Here is an 18,463-nt window from a genome sequence, read left to right on the forward strand (position 1 = left end):
GTTAAAGAGTTGTGTGTCAACAATGTCAAATGTTAGTGATAGTCCACCATTGTCCCCTAGGACGACCACATTACATGACATGATGACAACTCAATTTCAAGCCTTAAAAAAGCAGATGGAGAAAATGAGGCTAAAGTGTGATAGGAGGTTTGAATACCATGCACGTGGACATTCAAGTGCCTCTGAGGAGAAAAGGGAAGAAGAAGGCCTAAGAGAGAAGCACAAAGGTGTAGGAGTAGGGATCAAAATAAAGGTTCCAACCTTTATTAGCAAAAATGATCTAGAAGCATATCTAGAATGTGAATTGAAAATGGAGCAGGTCTTTGATTGTAATTCTTACAATGAAGACAAGAAGGTTAAGGTAGTTGTCTTGGAATTCAAGGAATATGCCTTAATTTGGTGGGATCAATCCTAAAAAGAAAGAAGATGATGTGGTGTTGGACCCATAGACTCGTGGGAGGAAATGAAGGTGGTCATGAGGAGGAAATTTGTCCCTAACTCATACCAAAGCGATATCCATAATAAGTTGCAAAGGCCTACACAAGGACCTAGGAGTGTTGATGAATACTTCAAAAAATGGATTTGGCCTTGCTAAGGTCCAATTTTAATGAGGACCGAGAAGCCACCATGGCTAGGTTCTTGCATGGTCTTAATCAAAACATCCAGGATATAGCTGAATTTCAACATTATGTGGAACTAGAAGATTTGGTCCAACAAGCCATGAAAGTGAAGCAACAACTCAGGATGAAGAAGTCTAGGTACTCATCATCATCTACTTCAAGGTTTCAATCAACTAGTTGGAAGGAAGAGTCTCAAAATGAGGGTCCAATTAAGGAGGATGCTTCTAACACCAAGGAGGTTGTGGCTATCTCAAAAAGCTAATGTAAGCAACCTATGGAGTCCAATACAAGGAGCAAGGACGTGAAGTGTTTCAAGTGCTAGGTCATAGACACATTGCATCTCAATGTGCAACAAGGATGATTATGGTTATTTTGAATGGGGAGGTGAAGTCTCAACCCAAGATTTCTAGTGAGGAGGAGAATGAAGAGGAGGATACCTTCATGCCTGAAGGAGATTTACTCATAGTGAGGAGGCTCTTAGAAAGCCAAATCAAAGATCATGAGGAAAATAAAAGGGAAAACATCTTTCACTCAAGTTGTTTGGTTGGAGGTAATATTGGTACTTTGATAATTGATAGTGGCAGCTGTGTCAACCTGATGAGTTCAAGATTAGTCTCAAAGCTAAATCTTGTGACTATACCACATCTCACTCCTTACCGGTTACAATGGTTAAGTGGGGTTAGGGAGTTGATTGTTGAAAAGGAAGTTGAAGTTCCCTTTACCATAGGGAAGTATGAAGATTTGATCCTTTTTGATGTAGTTAACATGGAGGCCACCCATATACTTTTGGGTCGTCTATGGCAGTATGATAGCAAAGCCATTCATGATAGTTTTTCCAATAAATTCATCTTTCTAACCAAAGACCAAAATGTGGTGTTATCACCTATGTCTCCTAAACAAGTCCAAGAAGATCAACAAAGGTTGAAGGAAAAATTAGAAGAAGAGAGAAAACAAAGGTTAAGTGAAAAAAAAACATGTAAAAAAATTGAGTTTGAACAATTGAGTGAAAAAAGTGAAAAGAAAAAGGAGAGTTCACACAAAAAAATTAAAAAAAAAATTCATGACGGGGAGAGGAAAAAAATTCTTTTAAGAAAAAAAGAGATTTGCTTTACTACTAACATTTTTTTGCCAATTTTTTTTTCATAAAAAATTGCAAGAAATTGAAGGAGACTTCCTTAAGGAGGTTATTCTCATGGAGTATGTTGATGTGATGAAATCACACAATGAAGATGATTCAACTCTTATGGAGAAAAATGAGCTCTCTAAGGAGGCCCATTTTTTTCAACCAAACACATCATTGGTGCTTGTCATATTGGTGAATGGTTCTTTAATGGGGTAATCAATGGTAATTTTGTGGAGAGTTGGTCTAATGAAGTGAGGAGGATGATCTTTGATCTGGATGGTGATGTTGAACAAAATTTGAGGGCAAATTCTTCTCAGGAAGGAGAGGGTGATATGATCCTTAGGGGGGCTACCGAACTTTTTGTAGGGCACATCATTTGCTTCGGTATTTCAATGAAGTTTTTTGTGGTTATTATTTTAAAGTTAATTTATGAAGAGCCTAAGCTCATATGTCATGGAGGATCAAGCTATTGGCCAAGGTTGGTGGAACCTGGCTGGGCGCAGAGCCTAGACCAAGGCACGATGGGCGCATGCATCATGGCCTCGGCGAGGAAAAAGTCTGACCGAGCTAACTAGGTGTTGGGTGCATGAGACAAGGGCGTTGAGTGCATGGTAACCCTGACTGAAGCACATATGTGGTGCATCATACACAAGGAGCTGACCGAGTCATATACACATTAGGGTGCTAAGCGCATGACACATAGGCACTGGGACAATATGGTCGAGTCATGGGTACACTAGGCGCTGGGTGCAGGCCACCTAGGCACTAGGAGCAGGCCACATGGTCGTTATGTGTGGCCACTTGGTTAGCTGGGCGATGCAACATGGTTCAGCCATAAATTTTCATTTGAATTCAATAAGTGAGTGGGCCCAAGGCAACCCAATTCTCACATGCATTTTAAATATTTATTAGCATGTTTTATTATTTCAAATTCAAATAATGAGTCATGTAAATGCATGAGTCAAAGTATCATTAAGGAGTAATCCCCACCATCAATGGAGGCAAGAAAGATGGTATGTGTATCTTTACCAAGGTTGTCGTGCTTTTAAAGCCTAGTTAGGGATATTAATAGGCTTGTCCAAGCCGTTGGAAGACTATGCTTCAATGTGCTAGCCGTTGGCACCCAACCATAGCCTAAGCCAGGGTAAATTCTTCATACTTTGAATTCAATGTTAGTCAAGAGCAAGTATTTATCATGAGCTAGCCGTGGTGCTGACTTTCTATATTTCTTGGCCATGGAGAACCATTCAACAAAGGAATCCAATGTTGAGAACATTTATACTAGACAAGAAAGACTTTATGGGTGAATATGTCATGAAATGAACATGTGATCAAAAGGATTAATCATCATAACCGTGAGGAATCATTGCACAAGGAATCCAAAACTCCTCACCTCTCATTGAAGATAATTGAGTCATGGAGTTATACAAGGAAGAATCAATTTGAAGGAATCCTATGCTATTCATCTTTATTCACTTCGTTAATGTAATAAATGAGGCAAATCACCACTTGAAGAATTTACCTATGGACATAGTCGTGTAATAACTTGAACATAACCATGTATTTGTATAAGGTTCATAGTCTCAAAGGTATCCAATATTGGATGACCTTGAATTAGGCTTTTAATGTTTTAGTTCTTTTCTTTTATCATGGAGGTTGAGTATGGCTAGCCAAGCTATACATGTATGTGTGTGTCTTGTTGAATAAAGAACTTAGAGATTATTCAGAATTGATTTCTTTGTTAGTTGAGTCGTGCTCCTACACCTTCTTATTTGTGCCAAGACCCCAAATAACTTATCAAGATTTTTCTTATGGTGATCATGGCTTATCACCTCTAGGATATGGTCATACTACATTCGGCCAAATCAACACTTTAGGCCAAACCATAAGCCATTCTCGGCTAGGCCACAAATTAAAGCTAGTCTCGGCCAAACTCAATCATTCTTAGCCAGATGCTAGTGCATCAACCAAGAATGATCATACAACAAGCGTTACTTTAAAGATAAGGAAGACCATAATATCCCTAACTTGGTCTTCTGATACCAATTGTTACTTTAAACATTTACGAGAGTTTAATGGTTCATAAGAACCCTTTAGTTAGGACCTTGACATTATGACATTCACACGTGTGAATGCAAGCATGCAAGAACATGATTTTGACAAAAGCTTAAAGACTTTGGACAAGGACAAATCAACTACAACAACATAAAGACTCATATTCAAGCTTCAAGAAAGGATTATCAAGGCTAGAGTAATATTTTTATTTTTAGGTCCTAAGATGCTTTGAATAAGTAGAGTCTAAGTTGGGTGAACCTTATGATAAATCTCACATAATGAAAGGGTGAACATATTGCATAAGATATTTTTATACATAACATGACTTAGGTGCATTTATCATGCTTACATGATTTTGGGCATTCATACTTATATCATCTTCAAAATCATGCATCATGCATCAATCATTCATATTAGAGGTTCATGCAAAATTAACTAAGTCTTTTTCAAAAAAACATTAATCGATTAAAACATTGGTTAATAAATTAAGTCTTTTCAAATGGGAAAAGCGTTAATAGATTAAGAACATGGTTAATCAATTAAGTCATTTCCTATTTTGGAATCTTAGGCGTTTTAAAGACACGTTAATCAATTAAGTGGTTATTTAATTGATTATCCCCAACAGAATAGTTTAAAATTGAATGGTATTTTACCATTCTTTCCCATGGTAAAAAAAAACAAGAAAAACAAAATTTACATTTAGAGAAACTTGATGCAAGATTGATACACGTTTTTCAATAGTGATTTTCTGAAAAGAAAGAAAGAAACTTTCATGTGAAAAGATAGAGTTTTGTGAATCTTTGAAAGAGTTTATTTTCATACATTGAGATTTTTCAAAGAATTTCCTTTTGTAAATCATAATCATTCATATTCATCTATGAGATTGTGTGATTCATCAAAGGCTAGTTTTCTTATGAATGTTAGTGTATGATTAAGCATATTGTAAGTGCAAAGAACTTTGTATGCATCTTTACGATCGATTGGTAAATTTGTCTCTTTGAGTGTATGAGGTATCACTTGGAGGAAGAGAGTAATTTCGGAGAAATTCTATGTAGCGGTCAAGGTCCAAGAAGATGTTTCATTGGGTATACTTGGTTAGAAGTGGTGAGGAGCCATTAGAAGCTAGGTCTAAGAGAATTCTTGGTGGAAGAAGTGTTTTGTATAAACATTTGATTTCTTCTTAGTAAAGTATATCTCTGAATATCAGAAGGGGGAGATGGATGAAGATTGCATGTGGATTGGCAATCCAACTAGAATAAATCAGTTGTGTTATCTTCTCTCTTACCCTACTCTTTTACTTACATACAATTATCTTATTTTCGCTTTATTTGATTACATTCATTTAGAAATCATTTCATAAGTGAATCTGCTCTATTAATCACTTTAAGTAATCTGTTTAAGAGCATATTAGATTAGAGTAATTAGTGCTTTCTTGCTGCATCAAGAACCAAAATAATTTTAAGAAAACCATCAGGTTAATCGATTAAGCCTTTTGTTAATCAATTAACTCTAACTTTCTACTAATTGATTAAGCAATCATATAATCGATTAAAACTAGTAGTTTTTATATTATCTTTTGTAATTCGAATTGAGTTTAATTATTGTTTGAATCACCTATTCACCCCTCTATGTGAAGTGAGAGCCCTTATTAACCAACAACGTGTGGTGAAAGAAGAGATTGAGGAATACCTTATTCCATTTCAATTTTTCTTCTACTGCATTTTATGGTTGTCTTTGTTTTCACATCTTCATCTTACCTTTATGCGTTCTTTGATGGTTAATAACTCGGTTTCCCTATTTCTCTATACAATACCGCACTTTCCTTAACCAATAATGTTTCTCTAAATCACACTTTGTATTTCTACTCATAATATAGCAAACAATAACCTGACTTTTCCAATGCATAAGTATTCTATTTTTAAAAGGATTTGGGAGGAGTTATTGGAGAAAATAATTCATCCACTATGATGGAAATTACTCATAAAGTAAGAGAAAGAGTTAACCAACATAATCCCACTATTTTGATCCATTAATTATCAACCACCATTACATTAAACACTTTAATTCAAATTAATAACTTTTAAAAGTGCTTATATTATTAAATTATTCAAACAATGGCCCACTAGAGTCATTTGCGCATCGCATTTCTACAATGAATAAAAAACTCGTGTTAATTAACACCAAACATAGATAAAAACAAAATCTCATTTAAATCAATTTTCCAAGGTTCTACTGATATATGTTTTGCACACTATATATTAGTCCAAACAGCCACATAGAAGAACTTAATTACTTCCACGACTAACAGATTATGATTTGAATACATTTAAACCACCTGTTTTTTTTAGAAATTCAAACACTTGAAAGTTGAGAAGAAAGGATTAATTTGTAGGAAAATGAAGTTTGAGGAAACCTACCTTTTTATAATTTGGGTAAGAGATCATTCCTCCGACCAATGTTATGAGAAACAGATCGGACTTGGCAATTTAATTGTTGAATGAACTTTAAAATGTTTCTAGTTTGCAGTCTTAACTGAATGAGGATTAGATCATTTTGAATTTGAAAAATTTTGGTCCAGTCGTGTTAAACTCAACTAAAACATCATAACCGGGAAAGTAAACCGAACGGTTAACATAATTCAAAAAATACATAATACCACTTTAATTTTTTATTTTATTTCGGTTCAGAAAAAGATAGAAAGATGTTACTTATATAACATTTCACATTTATATAATTATATATTATAGATAATCATTAAATATATATAAAATCACCATGTCTAACTGGACAATTTTACTAGTTAAATCTAATACAAGATTTCTTCTTATTTGACTTTATGGTCAATATTACTTCCAATTGTCATATTCAAGTAAGAGGACATGAATCTAAACAAATTCCAACTAAACGGCCAAATGTGCATCTTAATTGCCATATAAGTTAATTAAAACGAGGTTGTTACAAAACATGCAGGAAGGGTGAAAATGTGAAACGTTATATAGAAAAGATGTAATTAATATTATATTGTTAGATTTCTAAAATAAAACCTACCAAGTATTTCATTCATATTTTCAGTGTAAAAATTTATATACAAACGGTTAGAGGTATTAAAATTGGCGGGTCCAGTCAGGCCGGCTCACTAAACCTCAAAAATTTATAGGGTTTGTGTATCATATTATGTATTTTTTACGGAATCTGAACTTTTTAACCTGGACCGACATGACTATATTAAAATCGGGCTCGGGCTGAGCTTACTCGGGCGGGTCAAGCTATCCGTTTTTCCTTATTTTTTAAATCTCTTTTGAGACATTTGGCTGGGTAATAAACTTTAGGTAAAAGTTATCTTACAAAATAACTTGTAATAAAAATTATATAATGAATATTGTGTTATGAACTTTGAATAAAAAATAGAGTAATAACATAAATATGTATAAATTACAACAATGTTATAAAATTATATAAAATTATCATTTTTCCTACTTTATGGTAAATTGTTATAATTTTATGTGACAGAAAGTTTTTGGACTGTTGTCGGACCCAAATTCGCCTGAATTCGACCCAATAACGTGTTTTGAGTTTCGTAGCTCATAATCGAATTTCGATAGCACCATTGGCTTCGAAATATTATTTCGAGTCGAAATAGACATCAATTTTGTCCATGATGCATTTCTAAATATTTTTCACTCCGAATTCAGTATTTCGAAATTCTAACCATAAACCAAAATCGGAAGATTTTAATATCCATTCGAGTATTAGCCGACAATACTCGGGCATGGTCTCATCACGAATATTTCGCCAAAGAAGTCACTTTACTTTCACAAGTGAAACTTGTTGGGCAAGTAAGTGTTAGGTATTAGTGGTCTAGGAACACCTAGAAGGGGGTTGAATAGGTGTGGCGGTTAAAAACTACCGGTTTTAACAACAACCCAACTACTAGAAAAACTGTCAAGTTAATCGATTAACGGAAGGGTTTAATCGATTAACACTGTTACAGAACAGATTAACAGAACAAACAAATTGCACTACAAATAGGATACACTTTAAACATATATATTTCAGATGTTATTGCATACAAGTGTTAACTATATAGCATTAAACAGATATCCAAATTCTCAAATATATATTCAGGGTATCAATGCAAGAAACAGAAACAAGATAAAGAAAGAAATAACACAAGAAAGAACAGTGCAAAAGGATTTTTATCCTGGTTCATTTGCGGTCCACTACAAACTACATCCAGGCCTCCCCTTCTCTTTCTTTCTTCACAATATTGAATTAAGATACAGTTACCAATTTAATTTACAAGCACAAGGGATGCTCCCTTCTTGAAATCTAGGATCTCTAAAACCTGGTTTGACTTCTACCCTTTCGCCTCTTGAGAAAACCTTTCTCGCGAACAAGCCCCATCCAAGAATCTTATCCTCAAATCAAGACCTCCCTGCCTTGGTGAAGAACTACAATCTCTATGGTGATTTCACACCAAGAGAGAAATCCAGACTACACAACACACGTTAAAATCAAGATATTCTAAGCACATAAAGCCTAAGATATTACAATGTAAAGACTAACGATTAACCCTTATCCTAATAAGTTAAGCCGTCAATATAAAAGAGAGTTAATCAGAATACAGTATACAACAGGTTTCTTTCAATCAGAATCTAATGCATGATCATGTGAGCAATATCAAATGAATATCAAATTATGCAGAAACATAAAGCATGTTACAGTAAAAATAGCATAATCTCTCTTCTCACACATCCAACTCTCAAGCAAAATAACAGTGAAAAATCAAATGCAAATGCTCTCTAATACAGACCTAAACAAATAGAATGAATGCTTATGAGTTCTAAGTGAAGCCTCGTATTTATAGCATGGAGAATAAGTGGTTTAAGCCGTTGCAAAAACACTTAAACAGTTAAACAGTTAAGCAGTTACAACAGCAAAAACATATTTCAGTTATAACATAAAACAGACACGTTAATCGATTAAGACTATCATTTAATCGATTAACGGACTTACAGAATGACATCCAAAACAGTTAAAACGGAAAACACATATTCAACAGAAAATCAGTTATGTTAATCGATTAAACTACCACGTTAATCGATTAACTGGAGCATTTATGCATATGTTTCACAAGGCAAGCTTCTCATATGTTATGTGCAATATGTATACATGTTTTATCATTTATATTATGCCTAATATGCACAAATAACATGTATGATATATGCATGAACATACGATTAACTAGATGATGCATCTCTTTGAATATGGTAGTTCAATTATGATGGCTTAAGAGACTAGCATCTAGGTTCACCTAACCTATACTCACTTACTACGGCACACATCCCAGACTACTTAGGTTATAGACTCAATTTATCTCCTAGTCTAGATATGACCAAATGAGCATAAGGCATGTTGATTGTTGAGCCATCTTCAAGCTTTTTTAGAACCTTGTCTTCATCAAAACATAGGCTAAGATATGCTAGTGCTATTCTTGACACTTTGCACTTTCAGTAAGCAAAAATACTCATCTTTTACATAAACCCTTCATTTACCCTTTCACCATTTACTCTTAGAAATCTTTGGCTTGCTTCCCTAAATCAGATTCATTATGCTTTAAAAGAGCCCCTTTAGTGAGGAAACCCTTGGCACTTCATTCCTCTCTTCTTCATTCTAATTTTCTCAAGAACTCCAAGGTAAGTTCTTCCTCTTTCGTTCTTAATCCCTTCGAATCTAACTGTTAGTTGTTTATGAAATTTTAGTATGATGTTTATATGTATGTTACGAACATTTTCCATCGTAGAAATTTACTAATAATCTTCCTAATTCTTGTTTTACTCAAGAACTCGAAAAATGGATTTTCGTGAATCTAGAAATTGTTGTTTTGAAATCATGAAATCTTGTTGTTCATGGGGTTGTTTAGTGTTTAAAATATATGCATGTGTTGATTTTGATGAAAAGAGATTATGATTTTGAAATCAAAGAATGTTTTAAATTGAAATGTCGTTTTGATCATGAGATCAATCCTTGTAAAAAGGTGTTAAAATGATCGTGAACACGATGGGAATCATGAACGAGACTTTCGAGGATAAAGGATGGTCCAAAAATATGAATCTTGGACTTGATGGATGAAAGTCTCGGATGTTCTTGGAATAGATTAAAATAATGTATGTACCTTAGAATTAACAGGGAAACAATTTAACTCGCAAATCACCAATTAGTTTTCGTGTTTAGTTTTAAGGCGTTCAAAGTCGGACAACCTACGCATTCACGTAAAGGAGATCAATCGCGCTACAATTCAAGGTGGGGGAGAATACATTGTGACATAATGGTGTCCAAATATGACACCCGGATCTTCCAACTACCTCAAAAGTTGGGAGTTATTTCTGTTTTTGTTAGGAACCCGTACTTAACCAAATGATTCCGTGTCTGGATTAGGTACTGATGTTTCCTTAGGCTGTATGCCCCTATGATAGTATAAAATATCAAGTCTTGTGGTTGTTATCCATGAAGGAACACCACTCAAGAAACTAAAACGCGTAGGGATCGAAAATAGCGGAGATTTTCGATCCAGTAAAGGCGAGGAAATAGTCCTGACAATCAGACTACCCTCGCCTGGGCGAGGGAGAAACAGTGAATTAAGCCCTCAATTGTCGCCTGGGCGAGCCACCCTCGCTTGGGGAGTGGTTCTCGCCTGGGCGAGGGCCATGCTGCCGTTTGGCCTGTTCTAGGCAGTTTTGGGGGCCCGAGCGACAGTACATCGCCCGAGCGAGACCCAGAGGGTGATTTTGACCAATTTTTGGTGGATTTTTTACTTGAGCGATAGTCCCCTCGTTTGAGCGAGAGCCATGCCGAGAGTGGAGTATGTTTTCTTGAATTGGTCGCTTGAGCGACAGTCTCTCGCTTGGGCGAGAGACAGGCATAAATTGTGATTGTTTTTTTTATTGATTTATTGCTTAGGCAATAGCCCTAGCTTGCGTGTAAAGTGTATTTACACTTGGGGAAGACTGTGGCTTAGAGGATTGAGTCTGATGCCCAAATCGATAAACTTATACTGTTACTTTTTTCTTGCGCCTTATGCGGGAAAGGATTTCGGCAAGGATGTCGTGAGCAAGGCGATGCCTAAAAAGGATTACATGATACCACATAGTGAGGTCGTCTAACCGTAAGAGGCTTGGCCATGTGGTCGTCCAGGGTAATTCAACGATGATTCATAGTGGTAGGGATGTTATTCCTCTATTACGTGATAATGTAAGATCGGGTCCCACAAGAAGCATTCCCTTGGGAGATGTCTTAGGATGGGCCGATCGATATAAAAGACTAACTAAAAGATTTAATCCACTAACTTTGATTAGTGTGCATGCTCATTATGAATAATAAAGTAGTGGAGAGGAAATTTACCGGAGACAAACGAGCCCCGTGATATTGAGAGGGACGACGATGGCGGTGATTCGTCAACAAAGTCTCGAGGGAGAGTCTAGGTGAGACGAGTCCCTTGTATTCCTGGATGAGGTATTCTGTTTGATCAGACAGTTCTCATAGCGCAAACTATACGATTTTTGATAACCCCTCTTTGCAATCAAGATCAATGAGAGGATGCCTAGAAAGTGTTTGATACGACACCATCCTGAAATGGACAGTTCTTCGGAACCGATCGATCATATATCCTTGCGAGGAATAATTATTTTTGGTGCGATCAAATCGACTTGTTATGGGACCTGTACTCTTGGTTATTTCCGAATAGTATATTGGGAAGATATTGGTGTAAGGATGGATGAAATAAGCATAACATTCATACATTGAGATTGTGGATATTGATCCAAGTTATAACATCATTCATCATTGTGCATTATGTATGTGATCTATATTGTGTATATTATGCGTGTCTGTCTAGATGTGATATTTCGTGTAATTCCACCCCGTCAATGAATAATATTCATTAGATTTCTTACTCCCTTTTCTTTTCTCTTCTTTATACCTATCTTCGGTTCGCGTTCTCGTTCAGATGGATCGTACCACGAGGATTCGGAGCTACCGATTCTCGATGTCCCAAGAGGGGACATGGAGCAGTGATGGATGTTGATACACCTACACATGCCATTGTGCCTTGGAGCTAGAGATGGTTTGTGATGGCTCTACGATGCGCTTCACTTCACAACATGCGAACTTGGAGGCTTCTTTCACCTTACCTACTCGAAGATTTGCACCTAGTACACCATCCATTCAGTCTGTGATTCCTCACGAACCCACTGTTGCTGGACTATCTAAAAGGAGATGGAGTAGAGACTATGTGCCCAATTCCCCACCAGGGAAGAGAGCTACTAGACAGACGCTGCCCGATCTTCAGGCAGATGCGGGAGTGGGAAGTAAGTCATAGGGTTCGCCCAATGAGAAAGATTGTGTGGAGTTAGTCTGTATAGAGGACTCCATTGAGGTGGTGGACCTCTCCTCCGATTCTAAGATGGAGGATGACCCTAGCGAGTGTCCTAGTACACCCACTAACACCGGAGCTAGTTACTAGTGGTCATTTCCATGTCTAGTTACCCTTGAGGCGGGTATTTGTGTAGGGTATTTTAGATGTTCTGAATAAACCAGACTATTGTATATATTTTCAGTTTGGACCAGGATGTATTCCGCTTTGCATATATATATATATATATATATATATATATCAAGTGGCTTTCGGTTACCATTAGATAATGATCGTTGTCTTTTCCGCAGTTTAAGTTACTTAATATAATGTTCCGAAAATGAGTCAAATGTAAATGGAAGAGTTTTACATTACAAAAAAATTACTCATTTTTAGGCAATATTATTGGAGAAATTTTTGGGACATTACATTCATATATAAAACTTATACATTGTATATATATTTTGTTTGTCTGTTTTTCCAAAATAAAAGTTTATTCTGACTTCACTTCCATTTCCCTTCAAAGATAACAAAGTAGAAGAAAGAAAATTACTCTAACAACTAATGAGTTTGGTTTATAAAAAAAGAGCATTAAATAAACACAATAAAAAAACTTGTCCCACATCTAAACTTATATTTTGGTGTAACTCAATGATTAGCACATTAAACACACTCTTCTTTTACAAATTAAATATAGACACTTAATTAAATTAAAGTCTAAAAGTGAAGAATTTAGAGCGGCTAGAACCCCAACATGATGCCTCATTTTCATTTTCAACTTGCAGCAGGAGAATAGATAGTGCGGTAGAAAAAAAAAAGAGAAACGCATAAACAGGAAAAAAAGAAGCAAGCAGCAACGCCACTTTGTTTTGATCTAATCTAAAACCCATGTTTTACACTATTATTGTTTTTTTTATATAACTAAAAGTATTTTATTATTAAAAAAAATTGTATAATTTTCAAGAATTAAATATTTAACCACCGCACCAACCAAACACAATTGGTATCATTCTATCAGTGTGCCACCACCAACCAAACACACACAAAAGAACTGTATATTGTTCCTCCTCTTCTAATTTATTTTGTTTCATAACTCATTGTTTTTTTAGTTATTTTCTTTTATTTAAGCTCTAAACTATTTATTTATTACAGTCCTCAAATTCTTGCCCCAAGTTCCTATTTTGCAACTTCTGCTGCTAAATGCTAAAATCTGTTCATTCCCTTCCTCAAAATCACACCTTCACTCTTGTATTAATGGCACCAACTTGGGTTCTTCTTCTCCTGTGCCTGATTCTTCTATCTCCAACCCCTTCTCACTCACTAGATATTGACCCACAAGACAAAACCTCACTTTTGAGCTTCAAATCATGGCTTCAAGACCCAAACCAAAGCTTATCCAACTGGGTAGCCTCTAACTCTAACTGCACTATATGGACTGGAATAACATGTGACAATATTACTGGAAAAGTGGTCTCAATCAACTTGACCAGTACGAACTTGTCTGGCCAAATCAACCCAAGTTTATGTCACCTGTTGTCCCTTAAGAATCTTGTTTTGTCACACAATAACTTAACATGTCCTATTCCTGTGTGTTTTGGACAGTTGCTTAGTCTAAGAACCATTGATCTAAGCCAGAATATGTTTCATGGTGGGATACCAGAATCTTTCATGAAGCTTAGGCACCTTACTGAGCTTGTTTTGAATGGGAACAAGGGTTTGGGAGGTTCAATACCTAGCTGGATGGGAAATTTCTCTGCGAGACTTGAAAGATTGGATCTTGGTTTCAGTTCATTTAGTGGTGGTATTCCTGAGAGCTTGCTTTATTTGAAGTCAGTGAAGTATTTGGATCTTGAAAGCAATTTGTTGGGTGGTAATCTGGTTGATTTTCACCAGTCTTTGGTTTTTCTTAACCTTGCTTCGAATCGGTTTTCGGGTACTTTGCCTTGCTTTGCAGCTTCAGCTAAGTCTTTGAATGTCTTGAATCTGTCTAATAATTCTATTGTGGGGGGATTGCCTGCTTGTATTGCATCTTTTCAAGCTTTGACTCATTTGAACCTATCAGGGAACCACTTGAAGTATAGGTTATCTCCGAAGCTTGTGTTTTCGGAGAAGCTTCTTGTTTTGGACTTGAGTAATAATGATCTGTCTGGTCCTATTCCGAGTAAAATTGCGGAGACAACTGATAAATTGGGACTTGTTCTTCTTGACCTTTCTCACAATCAATTCTCTGGTGAAATTCCCTGGGAAATCACAGAATTGAAGAGTTTGCAGGCATTGTTCCTTTCTCATAATCTTCTGTCTGGAGAGATTCCTGCTAGAATTGGAAATTTGACTTATCTTCAGGTCATTGATCTCTCTCACAATTCTTTGTCTGGTACCATTCCATTGAACATTGTTGGGTGCTTTCAGCTGCTTGCTCTAATTCTTAATAACAACAATCTTTCGGGCGTTATTCAACCCGAGTTTGACGCATTGGATAGCTTGAAGATACTGGATATAAGTAACAACAGGTTTTCCGGGGTTATTCCACTCACTTTAGCTGGATGTAAATCTCTGGAGATTGTAGACTTCAGTTTCAATGATCTTTCAGGTTCCTTGAATGATGCAATGACCAAATGGGCGAACCTTAGGTATCTTTCTCTAGCTCAAAACAAATTCAGTGGAACTTTACCTAGTTGGTTGTTCACATTTGAAGCAATAGAAATGCTTGATTTCTCACACAACAAATTTTCTGGCTTCATACCTGATATTAATTTTAAGGGTAGCTTATTATTTAACACAAAAGAGGTCATGATTAATGAGCCATTGGTTGCAGCAAGTAACGTCCAACTAAGAGTTTCGGTCATTGTTTCTGATAGCAACCAATCCAGTTTCACTTATGATCTCTCTTCCATGGTCGGAATTGATCTATCCAGCAACTTTCTACATGGTGAGATTCCAAGGGGCTTATTTGGCCTAACCGGCCTAGAATATCTGAATTTGTCGAGCAACTTTCTTAATGGACAGCTTCCAGGTTTACAGAAAATGCAGGGTTTGAGAGCCTTAGATTTGTCACACAATTCCTTATCAGGACATATCCCCGGAAACATTTCCAGTCTTCAAGCTTTGAGTCTCTTGAATTTGTCTTACAACTGTTTTTCTGGATATGTTCTCCAGAAGCAAGAGTATGGGAGATTTCCTGGTGCATTTGCTGGGAATCCAGAGTTATGCTTGGAATTTTCCGGAGGAAAATGTGATGATAGAAGGGTTCCGTCGGTGCAAGGAAGTTCTTTTGGGGATGATGGAATGGATGGACCAATGTCTGTGGGGATTTTCTTTATTAGTGCCTTTATTAGTTTCGATTTTGGTGTTATTGTTCTCTTCTGTTCTGCTCGAGCTAGAAATTACATTCTGCAGACAAAAGGTTGATTTAATGCTTGTGACAATCATAATCTTTTACATGTAAATTCCATATTTGGTAGCTCTCTTCTCATTTCAACTAAATTAATTCATTCTATGACTTGGAATATCAGCTAGTTATTTAGTAATAGATGTATACTTGTTGAGAATAGCAACCACGTACAGAATTAGTTCCCTACCGAGTGAAAAAAGATGTATACTTCTCTTTCCTACCCAGTAATCTCTACACACATCATATTGCTGAACAAGTGTCCCAGAAATGACATGACCAAAATGTGATGATACATTGATGTCACAAAATGTTTGAACAACACCAATGAATCCAGCCTTATCCTCTCATAAAGGAATGATGGACTAGTTACGTGTCGATGCTTCAAAATAGTCATCGTGTTCGTGTGTTCGAAAACGAACATGTATCTGTATCCATATTCTAAGACTCATTTTATAATCATAAGATAATTAATTTTATGTTTATCTTTTGAACTTTTATACTACTGTAGATAAAAATGTTGCAATAAATGTTTTATCAATGAACATAATATAGAATATAATATAGAATAGAGTATTATGAAGTTGTTATATTTATGTAATTGACTCTATCTAATGGGACTAAAGTTTGATAGTAGTTCTGTAGCTTCTAGCATTATACTATAATTGTTTTTTGTCCTTTAATTTTAAAGATTTGATGTATCCTTGTTCCTAGTGTCATTTGTGTCCTAGTTCTGCAACATTATTCAGCTGGGGAAAACTGAACAATTGATGTAAAAGGTGAAAAACTAAACTAAGACACTTTAATCTATCAACTAAATGCTTTGAGTTCTTGACTTAACTCAATTTTTTATTGGATAGAGAATGGACAAGTCCTAAGTCATTTAGTTGGTTCTTCTCAATCTACTTATGTTGGAAATTTGATCTTGGTCATGAAATTGCAGATTTGCTACCATATTTACCTTATACCCTACAGTTTAAGAAGAGAACATGTATCATTGTAGATTAACTTAGCTCTTTTTTCTATGCAAAATCAGCCATTATTTTCTTTAATATATGTCAATTTGGTTGTTATTCTATTTACTTTAAAATAAACTAATGTAATATTTGAAATATAGATTTTAAATTAATTCCCAAAATATCTTATTCATATCAGGTGGGAGGTTAATTTGTAGTCTTACTTTTGTTGTCAAATGGGATTCATGCTTCATAGAAGATTTTAATCAACGAAGTAAATTACACCCTCTCCTGATGTATGCTTAAATTACAATATATTTTCTTCCATTTTGAAGAACTAACTTTGCTCTCCACAGAAGACAACTTTTATTACTTTGGTTTTTTGTGGCATAAAGTTGTCCCAGATTTATTGACCATAAATAATGAAATGTTTACAATAAAAATTTAGCACATCTAATACTCCATCTCGTATTAATACATTCAGTTCTACGAATCTTCTACCAGCTTATGTGGAGTAATAATAATGATGTGAGTCTAATATACATGTAAAGCCAATGAGTCAACTCACACAATAACCAGTAAAAATAAGCTGTGTTTGCCAGCTTCCATAACAACTTGGATGGCCAATTCTTATAAAGAAAGTTAAATACCAAAACCCTGACAAACCCCTTGATTCTTCCAAAAGTTGTCTTGTTGTAAGCTACATCCATTCTCATTCCTATCCGCACACTTCACAGCTGCCAAGAGCAGTAATAATCCGGCAGTTTAGTTAGTTTACGATCATAGTGCTGATCTAATATTTGATAGGGCCGTCTAGACTCCCAGAAGCAAACTGCACAACAACACCAACAAACACATTAATTTAATTTAAGGATGAGTACACTCTGATAAACAAACAACAAAGAAGGCAAGGAAAAGAATTTATAGAAGTTTGATTTAGCTCAATCGTCCAAGGATCTGACATAGCTCAATGGTCTTATCAAACATGCCCTTCATTTGCACAAACCAAGGTTTAACAATAAACAGCTTGTCCCATACTCTGCAACCTCACCCAACAAGTTGTTGGTTTAGTAGTGTAAGGCCTCGTTAGATCCCAGGATGACCAAAAAGTCAAGGGACTCTTGTTGGGAGGGACAACCACATACCCTAAAAGGGATTAGTTCCTTATCCATAGAGTGAGGAGATATCTTTGGTAGTACCAAAAAAAAATACTATGCAAGCTCATATCCACAAAACAACAAAAATTATCTTTTCATGGCCTGCTTGAAAGCTCGATAATAGTAGAGACTATAATATATCTAGGGATAGATCCAGAACACATGAAGAGGAGGCCAGATATAATGTGTGAAATATATATTTTTGCTAAGTTTTTCTTTTATAAAAAAAAAATTATTCGAGGAGAGCCAATGTCCATGGTTATTGTAACTTGGATTGGATCCATCACTACCTACATCACACCACCCATATAAAGTAAGTTGCCCAATCAATTTCTCCTAATTTAAGGCAGCCCTTCGAATCTACTTCTACAAAGTACCAAGCTGTTTCAGTTCCTAATATTCATAGGTTTTCTACTTGTCAATTCCATGGCAGCAAGGGATGGCAATCTTGCACCAGACTGAGTGAACTGCTTCTGCATCCCATAAACTATGATGAAGCCACAAACTCTCATTGTGCCCATTCCAGTTTACATCATTGTGAGAATTAAATGATCTAGTCAAACATCTGTCTGATCTTGAATTTCATTGGTACAGTTTCAGAAGCATTTCTAACCAGCCAATTGCTCACTTCTGGTCATCCAGTCTATCATACACTTCATCCATTGCACAAAACACCACAATCTGGATTACTGGCTTAAAATGTCTTATGACTTTGGAGTTGCATGGTATCATAACTACAATATAACAACAAAGC

At 35.8% G+C, this 18,463-nt stretch overlaps 2 protein-coding genes and 1 long non-coding RNA gene across 3 annotated transcripts in view; 2 read left to right on the forward strand and 1 right to left on the reverse strand.

The window, feature by feature from the left end:
• The window catches only part of LOC109337014, a 22,591-nt gene continuing 4,128 nt past the window's right edge, over positions 1-18,463 (forward strand). The window contains exons 1-2 of the long non-coding RNA XR_002106391.1: positions 1-11; positions 12,084-12,088. This is a non-coding gene — a long non-coding RNA (uncharacterized LOC109337014). The remainder of the gene's footprint in view (positions 12-12,083; positions 12,089-18,463) is intronic.
• On the forward strand, positions 13,252-15,899 carry LOC109337012 (leucine-rich repeat receptor-like protein CLAVATA2). Its single transcript, XM_019573865.1, has one exon. It carries the CDS (start codon positions 13,409-13,411, stop codon positions 15,614-15,616), a length of 2,208 nt encoding a protein of 735 aa, XP_019429410.1. The 5' UTR covers positions 13,252-13,408; the 3' UTR covers positions 15,617-15,899.
• Positions 16,942-18,463, reverse strand: part of LOC109337013 (protein TRIGALACTOSYLDIACYLGLYCEROL 3, chloroplastic-like) — a 14,171-nt gene continuing 12,649 nt past the window's right edge. Inside the window, exon 10 of the mRNA XM_019573866.1 lies at positions 16,942-17,384. Coding sequence (XP_019429411.1) covers positions 17,346-17,384 — 39 coding nt within the window. The 3' untranslated portion in view covers positions 16,942-17,345. The remainder of the gene's footprint in view (positions 17,385-18,463) is intronic.

This window comes from Lupinus angustifolius, unplaced genomic scaffold, assembly GCF_001865875.1.
Source record: "Lupinus angustifolius cultivar Tanjil unplaced genomic scaffold, LupAngTanjil_v1.0 Scaffold_1_705, whole genome shotgun sequence".
NCBI lineage: Eukaryota > Viridiplantae > Streptophyta > Magnoliopsida > Fabales > Fabaceae > Lupinus > Lupinus angustifolius.

Bases quoted from the DNA above. Each gene is read 5' to 3' on its own strand.
- LOC109337012 (XM_019573865.1), top strand. From the start codon at position 13,409: ATGCTAAAATCTGTTCATTCCCTTCCTCAAAATCACACCTTCACTCTT.